The sequence below is a fragment of the Elephantulus edwardii genome, unplaced genomic scaffold, assembly GCF_000299155.1.
Source record: "Elephantulus edwardii isolate Elephantulus edwardi_28Jun2011 unplaced genomic scaffold, EleEdw1.0 scaffold00310, whole genome shotgun sequence".
Lineage (NCBI taxonomy): Eukaryota > Metazoa > Chordata > Mammalia > Macroscelidea > Macroscelididae > Elephantulus > Elephantulus edwardii.
The window spans coordinates 2,394,850-2,406,999 of NW_006400060.1; the positions used below are offsets into that span (position 1 = coordinate 2,394,850).

At 39.5% G+C, this 12,150-nt stretch overlaps 1 protein-coding gene across 1 annotated transcript; it reads left to right on the top strand.

Moving 5' to 3' along the window:
- Positions 1-4,303: 4,303 nt before the first annotated feature.
- Positions 4,304-5,659, top strand: LOC102849196 (armadillo repeat-containing X-linked protein 1-like). The gene has a single exon (XM_006901151.1). The coding sequence runs from the start codon at positions 4,304-4,306 to the stop codon at positions 5,657-5,659; it is 1,356 nt and encodes a 451-aa protein (XP_006901213.1).
- The last annotated feature ends 6,491 nt before the right edge of the window (positions 5,660-12,150 follow it).

The window sequence follows — 12,150 nt, forward strand, 5'->3', positions numbered from 1 at the left end:
AGTGTGCCTGGCTTTAACCACAGTACTTTCAATCACTTCGTGGTGTTGTTGTTAGGTGCTGTCGAGTTGAGTATGATTCAGAGAGACCCTAGGAACAACAGATCTGGGCCCTGTCCTTTCCTGTGCCATCTTTACATTTCTTGACACACTAGAGCCCATGACAGTATTCACTATCTGTCCACTTTTTTCCTATCCTCCCTCGTCTTTTGGAGATGGAGGAAATTCGAGCTTTCTATTGAAAAAGAAATATGTTTTAAGGGAACTCTGGTGTACTTGGGAACAGGAGTGGTATCCACTTCCTAAACAACAGGCCTCCGGAAACTCTGTGAACTTTGATAAATGTCAACAGTTGTAGAGGGGCTTCAGGTCTTTTGTTCATAGGGTCGCTATGAGTCAAAGGCAATCAACAACAACAACAACTGGTGTTCTGGTGAGCAAAGTGCTTCACTGCCAACCCAAAGGCAGACAGTTTGAATCCACCTTCTTGTGGAAGAAAATGGGCAATTTCCTCCTTCGCATTTTACAGCCTCTGCAAACCTGTTGGAGGGTCAACTATGAGTAAGTTCTGAGTTAAAGGCACATAAGAACAAGAAGTAAGTGTTTTGAATGCTACTGTTAGCTGTAAGCAATAGAACCACTTTCCTTGTGATACAAATAAATACATTAAAATGAATGAAGTCTTTTGGGTTTTCCCATCAAATGTAAATCCTTTTCCCCAGTAATGAAAATAACATTATTTTATTTTCACAATATTAAAGCCATTTATATTGATTTTTTAAAATAATATAAGTATTTGTTAGTAAAGTAAGATACTAATTTTTACTGTTCATCTCCTCTTCTGAGATTCTTTCTATCCCTTCAATCTCCTGCAGGGGTGTGGTTGAGGATGGGGAAAGTTGAACTTTATGACTGAGTAAAGGGGTAGGAGGCTTTGACAGGGAGCAGAGATGAGGGAAATTTTTTTTCTTTTCAAATCGTCATCTTTTGTTCTATTCAACTGGATAGATCAAAGAGACAGAATAACAGATAATATCTTTATAGAGGAAATCAGTATTTTTACAATTTTCAAAATTACTTCTAAATTGTTGAAACATATCTATCAAAATATAAATGGAACATATAAAATTTAAAAATCTAGATAGACTATCACAAAGCAATTATTCCTGGGTTGTGAACATTCTGAAAGAGTAAGAAAAGGTCAGTGATCGTAGAAACAAATGTAGCTTCTTTCCGTCAACCAAAGAAAGGAAAATTCCATTCACAGGGAGAAGGGGGCTACTTCTGGTCACTGGGGTTGGTAAAGAGTAAAATGAATGACCGGATTCGCTTTGCAGGCAAGGCAAGGGAAGGGCTGGCTGTTGCCGCACTGCAAGTGGGAGTGGTAATTGGGATTCTGAGCTCATTGGTGACATGATGCTCACGTGAGCTGGAGCCACCGAGTGCAGAAGTCCTAATCCTGGGCCTCTGGGCTTTGTTTGGTACTGTTCCATCTCCTTATTGCCTTGAGGGTTGGGTAGCCTGCGTTCCTGGGAAGGAGGAGGTGTCTGCCCCAACTCAGCAGGTCTGTGTGTAAATGGGTGAGGTTTGGGGACTTCTGCAGTGTGAGTAGTGGAGGTTGAATACCTAAGGAGATAAGGTCTGCTTTTTCTGCTCCTTGCATTATATCAATCCGTTTCTAAAATCAAAATGGTGGATTTTAGGGCCCCTATTCCAGGGGAGGCTCCACACTAGAAGGGTACACTTTGGCATCCAGAATGTTAAATCAGGAAGAGCAGGTATTAAAATTAGTGTCCTGTGTGCTGGTCCATCCACGAAATCAGAATTTTGTCTATCATTCTCCTTCTTCGTCTTACAGTAGGGTATGGTAGCTTGGAAGTAAAGACACCGTCCCGAAAACTTGCAAGTCAGTGCAAAGGTGGAATAACCCTGAGCTCCCCAAAAGAAACAGGAGTATGGGTCCATTCCTGACTCTCCAGCTATCTCCTTTCCGTTTTATACAGGAAGAAGGATCTGGTAGCATTTACAGGGAAAATGGCTACTATTCAGGATGGGAATAGATTGGGGTGGGGAACTGAAGAGATTGATTTCCTTTCCAACTAACTCCTCGGGTTTTCCTTACTCCCTGGTGCAGCCCGCCCCCTTCTTAGTGGTTGGAAAGAGGTGTGGTTTTTGCTGGGAAAATGGCTGGCTGCTGGGGGTGGGGATGGAGTTGAGAGAGTAAGGAGCGAGTGGAAGCTCGAAAGGAAAAATAGTGGTGCTAGAAGTTCTAAGGAGTCAGGTTAGGGTGAGAGACAGAAAGGTGGAATTTCTCTGACCACCAGAACCTCGATTTCTGAAAAACAGGTAATTGGGATTCTCAAGTGCTGTTTCTGTCAGCGGAGTCTTCTGTCCCTGCGGTAACGTCTGTCTCTGACTGTGGATCTTTCTCCTGAAGTCCAATCTGTACAGAGAAGCAGAAGCCTAGTCGCAAGAAGAAAAAGAAAACCGTCCAAAATCAAGGAGGTGAGAGTGAGCGTTGTGGTTTTACTTCGGTCTCCTGGGGTGAAGGATGGTGGAGGTGGTAAACTTGGCGAAGTGGGGAATGGTCGTGATTTTATTTCTTCCTCCTCTCTAAACACCGTTTTGATGCTAGGAAAAGAAGAGACTCTGCAGTTACAAGAGACAGACGGAAGTAGTTGGAATAGGAAGGATTCAGAATAGTCCCACAGTGTAGGTGGGGAGGACATTATTCTGAATAGTACTCAATGCCCTTGGTGTTGGTCCACCCACCAATTGCTCGGTTCCAGTGGCCAGCCCTCCAGCTTGGTGGAGGCAGAAATAGAGGTGAACGAAGAATGAAATTACTCCAGAGCAGTACAAGTGGGGATAGTGGAACCAGGGATTGTCCTGGTACAACTGAAATAGTGAAGGGGCCGAGGCAAGAGCAAAGTTGGAGATCCTTATGCATTTCAATTCTCTCAGACTTTGAGACACTTTTTACTAGCCACCACCTATTTTGCAACAAGATAGGGTGTGTGACATCATCTTTAGAGGAAGTAAGAAGCGGAGCACAAAGTTGGGGTGGGGGTGTATGTATAGGAATTTGGGGGAGTGGTGAAGCAAAAGATGGAAGGAAAGGGAGAGAATGAATATTCAAAGCAGTGACTCTGGGAAGAGAGTTACTGGAGGTGGAAAACTTCTAGCAAAGCAGGAGGGCTTGGGTTTCATGAGAGGGACATGTGTACCTACTCTGGTGAGGTCCATCTGTCCCAGATCGCTCATCACACTCCTCAGTTTCCCTACATCTGAAGGTTGGCACGACCACTTCAAGATAAGAAAAGACAAAGAAGAAACTTCTTGAATTAGTGTAGGTGTAAATGAGGGCACCACTGTTCCTGGACATCTAGAGGGACAGGGATGGTAGGGAGCTGCTTGTGATTGTGTATTGTGGTCTTAGTTGCTCTCAAGTCACTTTTGATTTATAGGTAATATACATGACAGCGTAGAACAGTCTCATAGGGGCAGAAAATCAAGTCTTTTCTACCACATAGCCAGCTTTCACTCACTGCCATTGAGTTGATTTTGACTCATAGTGACTCTCCATCACTTTCTAAGGCTGTCACTCTTCACTGGAGGAGACTGCCCTTCATTCTTCTGAGGAGGAACTGGTGAATTCCAACCACAGGAAACTCATTACAAGATTATACCACTAAAGCTCCACATAGAATCTATTCAGTGGGTTCAAATCATCATTCTTTAAGTTACCAGCTGAATGTTTAACAGTTGTGACACCAGATCTCCTTGGGAGGTGATTGCAGAATCAAGTTTATTGCCCTTGGTTCATTGCAACCCCACAGAACAGGATAGAGTAGACCCATAGGGTTTCCAAAGCTGCTGTCTTTATGGAAACAGAATGTCATGTCTTCCTTCTGTAGAGCAGCTAGTGACTTTTCTTTTAGGATACCTATGCATTGATCAGGATGCCACCAGGGCTCCAGGAGATACTATACCATATATTTAACACATTGAGATGAATTAGGGAATGGGAGATTAGAGACTCTGGAGGTGGGAAACTTTCCAAAATCAGCTCCTGGAGAAAGGACTGAGTGGTCTAGATACCATGCTCCAAACTACTTTCTTTGCAGTTCAGTCTGTTTGCAAAGCAAAAGCACCAAAGGAGAAGTCTGAACCCTCAAATCTTGCCTTTATTTCTAGGTTCCACTTTATCTGTAGCTGCAACAAAGCCTACCAGCAAAAGCTGAAGACTCCTGCTCCGGACTTTCCTGCCTGCATCTCTGGTTCAGAAATTCTTCTCAGCTATATCATGGGCCGCACTCGAGACGCTGGCTGTGTGGCTGCTGGGGTGGTGATTGGGGCTGGCGCTTGCTATTGTGTATACAAATTGACCTGGGGAAGAGATGAGAATGAAAAAATCTGGGATGATGATGAAGAGGCTAATGATGCTACAGAGACTAGGATGGACACTCAGAAAAGGGCTCAAGCTAATTCTGGGACAGTGGCTGCAGCCAGAGTTGAAGCTCACTCGGTAGCTAATGCTGAAGTGAACTTAGGAGTCAAGAGTGGCTCAAATTTAAAGGCAGAGGCTAATATGGCTGCTCCCATTGGGGGTGGCTTAGAGGCCAAAGCCAAGGCACTTTTCAACACTCTGAAACAACAGGCAAGTGCAAAAATGGGCAAAGGGTCCAGGGTGGGTACTGTCTCTGGGACCAGATCACTTGTACAGAGTTTACCATGCCCAGGAGGGAGGGGTGGAGGCTGTCATCCTGGTAGGGCTAGAGGTGGGAGTAAATCAAGTGGAAAACCCAAGGGAAAGTCCAAAAACAAGAACGCTAGGCCTCCACCTGCAGCATATCCTGTCCGCAGGATTAAGTTCAACTTTCCCTATAAAATTGATGATATTCTGGGTGCTGCTGATCTTCAAAAAGTCCTTAACATCCTGGAGCGATCCAATGATCCTTTTATTCAAGAGGTAGCTTTGGTCACTCTGGGTAACAATGCAGCATATACGTTTAACCAAAATGCCATTCGTGAACTGGGTGGTGTTCCGATTATTGCAAAAATGATAAAAACAAAGGACCCTATTATTAGGGAAAAGGCTTACAATGCTCTTAATAACTTGAGTGTGATTTCTGAAAATCAAGGCAAAATTAAGACGTATATCAGTCAAGTTTGTGATGACACTATGATCTGTCGCTTGGATTCAGCTGTGCAGATGGCTGGATTAAGACTGTTAACCAACATGACAGTGACTAATCATTACCAACATTTGCTTTCCTATTCTTTTCCAGACTTTTTTTCTTTGTTATTTCTGGGAAATCACTTTACCAAGATACAGACTATGAAATTAATTATAAACTTTACTGAAAACCCAGCCATGACAAAAGAATTGCTTGGTAGTAAAGTACCATCGGAGTTGATTTCTCTCTTTAATAAAGAACGAGATAGAGAGATTCTTCTTAATATCCTTACCATATTTGAGAACATAAATGACAACATAAAAAGTGAAGGGTTTGCATCATCCAAAAGAGAATTCAGCAGAAGTTCACTTTTTTTCTTATTCAAAGAATCTGGAGTATGTGTTAAGAAAATCAAAGCATTAATAAATCACAAAGATCTGGTGGTGAAAGTAAAAGTCCTAAAAGTATTGACCAAACTCTAAGTGGGAGTTTGTCCCTGGCAGTAGGGAGACTTTTTTTTTAGTTTGCATTTGGCAACAATGCATTTTGTAAATTCTTTATTATTCAATATGCTCATAGGTCAGAGATCTTCCCAGCTGCCATTTTTGAATAATGAATAACATAGCTCATCTACAGTGATGCTGGTTGTCAAGGTTATGTTTGGGCTGTACCATTTTAAAGATGAAAAATGAATATTAGTGCTTGTACAAAGAAAACATTTATTGATTGATTTATTATTGCTACCTAGACTTGAGATATTTTTTACTCTATCTAAACGGACATTGAACAAAATATACATCATGAATAAGCTGCACTTTTGTATTGATTTGCATTTGTTAATCTAAGACTCGCTTTTTGTCAATAAAGTTGTGTGTTGTCTTTGAGCTCATATTCTATTTGTAAAGGTAAAATGCATGGTAACAAAAATAAGATCACATCTCAGTGCATCCCATTAGGATTTAGAGGAAGCTGATGTGAGCAACAGAACTCAGAGAAAGTTTTTACAGAGGGGCAGAGTGGTAGGAAGAAAAGCATGGGGGTGGGGACCCTGTTGTAGAGAGGAGGCTGGCCTACCTGGAGTGGAAGGTGTGTGGGAGAAGAATAATGAAAGACAGTCAGGCAGTGCTGAGTTCTGTTATGACTGAAGTGTCTGAATGCTATTCTTTGGGAGCCACCAAAGGTGACCAGAGAAATAGCTATATAAGAACAATATATGTGTGAAGGATGTGGGATGGGGAGAAAGGTAATGACTGGAGTTTGGAACACCAGTTAAAATGTTGCTGCACTTAATAAACAATTATAAAATAGTCTAGGCATGATATAATGAGGCATGAACTCTCGCCAATGGCCCACAATTGTGAAGGGAGGATGGAGTGAAAGACCAACAAATCAAGCTGAAATGTTTGACTTCTGGAAGCAGGGTCACAGCCATGACCTATGGATAAGGGATTGGACAAAGACTGAAATCATTGGTTAATTTTAGTTGAATAAAATTACATTATTTAAAAACCTATGAAAAAGAAAAACAGTAAGTGTTGGAAACCGCTGGAGGCATACAGAAAAGGACATTTTTGTGAACAGGAATTTTAGGAGAGGAAAATGTTTCTTAACTAACTAGGGTGTTTATGTAGTTGAGTCTTAAGACAGTAGATAATTTACTCAACTGAAACCATAAAAAAATACAGTCATAGAATAATTTTCATTGCTCCTGTCATATTTATAAGATTGATTGTGTGGGACCATTATGGGGTGAGATAATTGGGAGTGATGTTGAGATTCGTATAGGAGAAGATCTGCTTCTCTCTCCCATCCCATTGTATTAGTGAATATGGGGGAAAAGATACTCTCAAAATGCTGGTTGGTGGCAGTATAAATTGGTATAGCATCCATTTGGATATGTTTTTTCAAAAGCCTTCAAGATGTATATGTTCAACCTGTAGAAATTTAGTCTTTGTAAGCAATTAGAAGAATTGATGCCTTTGTACAGTGGTGTTGAAGAATACTGCCAAAAGAACAAATAGGTCTTGGAGAAAGTGTGGCCAGAGTGCTCCTTGGAGGAAAGGATGGTGAAGCTTCATCTCATGCTTGGAAATGTGGAGGATCAGTGAAAGAGAGGGGGAGACCTTCAACAAGATACATTAACACAGTAACCGCAGTAATGGGCTCAAATATGTCATAGATGAGGAGGATGACACAAGATAAGATAGGGTTCAGATAAATTGTTGTTCATAGGATTGCTGAGTCATACTCGACTCCACGGCAGATAACAACATAGAAGGAGGCAGATTACTCATTAACTATCCTGCCACCTTTATAATAAAGGGCAGTGAGTAAAATTGGCCATAGAGAGGATTCAGATACTGTCACAGACCACTACCTAAGATGATTTTTAAAAATAAACAGGTTGAATAATGTGATCTTTGGGAGTTCTGATGACCTAGTGGCAAGAAGTCAAAATGCAATCAAGAAGGCATGCAATTCGAGACCACCAACTGCGATTAACTGCCTCTGAAAACCAACTGGAGGGTCAGCTAGGGGTCAGTTCTGACTCTATGGTACACAACAATAGTGTGGTGTCTCAGTGTTCAGATTTGAGAACTTGAATCTCAAGTCTGCCATGACCAGTCTATATATTGAGCCAGAAATTGATGGAAATGGCTTGCTTTTCTGGGTATTGAAAATTTTACATCTTACCATTTTTTATATTGCCGATTTCAGTGCAAAATATTTGTGTTCTACTCTGATAGATTTCTACCTTATGCAATTTATGGCTTTCACTATAATTTGAAAAGTTTGTCATTTCTTCGATTTTTTTAGTTTTCTTATTTCAGCCTACATTTCTTTCTTTCTTTTCTTTTTATTTAGCCCACTCTTTTTTTTTAATTAATTTTAATGAAAGTTTACAGAGACTGGATTTCCATTCATTCACTGATGCACTTTCCAGCATACATTTCTTTAACATCTTATTATGGTTTGGGTGGAAGTTTACAGAGCAAATTAGCTTTCCATTCAGCAATGTATAAATATTTTGTTTTGTGACATAAGTGACAATCTCCTCAATGAAACACATTTCCAGTTACCTGGGATTATTATTTCCATTTGCCCATCTGTCCTAACCTTTTTTATTTTTTTAGCTTTCCTTTTGGGAAATTTTAGGTTTCTTCTGGTTGATTATTTTGAGGAGTATATCCTTCCTTTTATTACTGTTCACTTTATAGATATATTTTTTAATTTTATATTGGTTTTTATACAGAGTTCATATACATTGTGTTTCATTCATGTATATTGTGTTTCACACATTCCTTCATTTACATTGTATTTCATATGGTCTTTCCTATACACTGTCTTATAAAATTAATCACCATTGACCTATGCCCATTCTTACCCCATCTTTTCAGGTCTCCACTGTATGGATGTGTGTGTGTGTGTGTGTGTGTGTGTGTGTGTGTATTATTTAAAGGTGTCTCAGGTGTTCCACCAGTCTCTACAAGTCTGGTAGTTTTTTATTATTTCATTTCAACTGCTTTTGTGTATTGTCATTGACACCACTTATGTCCAATGTATTAGGCTACCCTCACCACTATCCATTTCCCTTTAAAAGGTTTTAATTCCCTGTTAATGATACTCAGGTCCCTTTCAACAATAATTACCATTTCCTTCTCCTCACATTTCGTGGTACCACTAATAAATTTTTACTCTACACATTTGTCTAATCAAGATAGTTCATATAAGTGGACTCATACAACGTCATTTTGCATCTCACTTATTTAGTTTAGCACAATGTTTTCAAAATTTATTCATGTTGTAACCTGTACCAGAATTTCATTTCTCCTTGTGGATTCATAATATTCCATTATATGTATATGACATGTTCTGTTTGTCCATTTATTTGTTGATTAATATTTATGTTGTTTCTATTTTCTACTTTTTTCACACTATTTTAAGAGAAAAAATGTTAACAACCCAAAATTCTTAAAACAAGATGTTAAGGCTTTTATGTTATTGCTGTTAGGTGTCATTGAGCCAGTTCCAGCTTGGCATCTACATGTACAAGAGCTCAAAACTCTGTCTGGTCCTGAGTGATCCCCACAGTTATTGCTACGTCTAGGCCCATTGCTGCAGTCACTGTGTCAGTCCACCCTCCCAAGCATGACATCCTTCTCCAAGGACTGGTCCCTCCTTGCAACATGTCCAAAGTATGTCAGATGAAGCTTCGGAAATTTTGCCTCCAAGGAGCAGACTGGTTTAACCCTCTCCAGGGTGAATCTGTTTGTTTTCTTAGCAGTCCATGGTATATTCAATACTCTTCTCCAACACCACAACTCAAAGGCATTAATTCTCCTTCTTATTAACATTAAGATTATTGGCCCAGTGGTGAGGACATTTTGTTTTCTTGAGGTTGAATTATAATACATATTGAAAGCTGTAATTGTTGATCTTCTGAAACTGTTTCAAGTCCTCTTCATTTTCAGTAAGCAAAGTTATTATGTGTCTTCCACAAAATGCAAGTTGTTGGTGACTCTCTGACCCTGATGTCAGATTCTTTTTCATAAAGTCCAGCTTCTCAAATGATTCAATCAGGATACAGATTGAATAAGTATGGAAAGAAGATACAGCCCCGATGAACATTTTTCTTGATTTTAAACCACGAAATGTTTTCTTGCTCTGTTCACACAACTGCCTCTTGGTCTACGTGTAGTTTTGCAGGAGCACAATCAAGGGTTTGGGATTCTCATTTTCTCAATGTTAATCATAATCTGTTATACATTACGACTACAGTTAGGTATACCTTAGCCCTCAAAGTGACTTTTTTTTACTACTTTAAAGAATTAAGTCCAATGCAACACAGTATTACAAAACCTTTTTAAATATTATTTGAGTGAAGGTTTACAAAACAAGTTGGTTTTCCATTAAAAAATTAAAATACATTTCATATTATTGATGACAATTCCCTCAATATAACAGCATTCTTCCCACTTCCTCCATATGTTTGCTATTTCTCTGTATCCTCCTTTCCTACCCCTTTCTGCTATTGTAATTTTCCCTCTGGTAAAAACTGTTGTTCTGGTTCCCCCATCCCTCATCCCATGTTCTGCCATTCAGGTACTATGGCCTTGAATGTTGCTCTCTATCTGCATCAAGGGGAAAGCTTGGGACTTCCTTTTTCTTTTTTTTTTTAAATTGATACAGATTTATTAACAAAGTTTGAATACATAATTTCTCACAAAAGATCCTTCCCATTTCCTTCACCTACCCACTCATCAAGTTGTACAACCCTATGATTAACACCACCACCACCCTCGTCCAATAATGGTTTGGTTTTGGTTGGTTGGTTGTTGTTGTTTTCATTGAAATTAATAATAAAACAACAACAACCAACCACGTACTACAACTTCTCAATCCATTCATTTGTGGTTGGGCATCTGAGCTGTTTTCGTGTTCTTGCGATGGTGAATAATGCTGCTATAAACATTCGTGTACAAGTTTCCATTTGAGGCCTCAGTTCTCACTTTCTTGGGGTATAGTCCAAGCAATGGAATAACTGAGTCATATGGAATTTCTATGTTCAGCTTTTTGAGGAAGCACCAAACTACCTTCCAGAGTGGTTGTACCATTTTACAATCCCACCAACAATGTATAAGAGTTCCTATTTTGCCACATCCTCTCCAACATCTATTATTTGTTAGCCTGTTAAACTTTTCCACTGCTACTGGAGTGAGATGGTATCACATTGTGGTTTTGATTTGTATCTCTCTTATTGCCAGTGATTTGGAGCATTTCTTCATGTGTCTATTGGCTATTTTAATATCTTCCTCTGTGAAAATTCTTTCCAGGTCTTTTGCCCATTTTGTAATTGTGTTAACAGTCTTTTTCTTGTGGAGGCCTAAGAGTATTGTAGAAACTTTCGTTATGAAACTCTTATCTGAGATGTTATTTCCAAGTGTTTGTTCCCAGTCAGTAGGTTTTCTTTTCACTCTGTTGGAAAAAGTTTTTGATGTTTTTGATGTGCACAGGTCCCATTCATCAATTTTATCCTCTTCAAACTGAATTTCTGGCTCTGTTTGGCAGTCTTTTTGTACTGTAGACTAGGTTTTCTAAGCTTGATCCCAGTTTGTCTCTTATGAACTTTATAGTTTTGGGCTTTACTCGCTTGGGACTTCTTAAGTACAAGCAGAAGATGAATGGTAGAGCCAGGGTTTCTGGAGGGCAAAATCCCTCTTTGGGCCAGAGGCAAAGAGGGGAGCACCAATATACAAGTGCTTCACAAAACATTGCCATACCCTGGCTCATTACATAGTTACAACAGCCTAACATCTACTAAGACACACATGTCAAGAAAGCAGTAGTTGGCCTCTGTCATCATGAAAAAAACAAAACATCCCTTCTTCTAAAAAAGTAGACTTAATGAATACTCAAGATAGAGAGAACCAGAAGAAATACGTTGATGTAGAATTATTTGAACAGCTACGGAAGAAGATGCAAATGATGGAAGAAATACTGGAAGCCATTAAGAGAGCAAATACTCCAGAGGCAGCGATCCAAAAGAAAAATATAGATAAGGAATAACTTGAACAACTATGTAAGAAAATGCGAAAGATGGAGGAAAGAATGCAAAGTATAGAAAAAGAGATGCAAGAATATTTTAAAAATCATGAATCAGAGAGGGTACAGCCAACACAGTACTGAAAAGAAAAGAAAAGCATGAAAATGCAATCCTGAATATTAAGATCAAAATGGCAGAAGTGTCCAATATGCTGGTGGGACAAAAAAGTAGTGCTGAAGAGATGGAACTGAGAGTCAGTGAGCTGGAAGACAAAAGCCTCACTGAAAACATACTAGGGAAAAAAAATAAAAAATGAGATGTAAAGAAAGGGAAAAATCCACCATGACCAAGTGGGATTCATAACAGGTATGCAAGGATGGTTCAACATAAGGAAAACAATCAATGTAATTCATCACATCAACAAGGCAA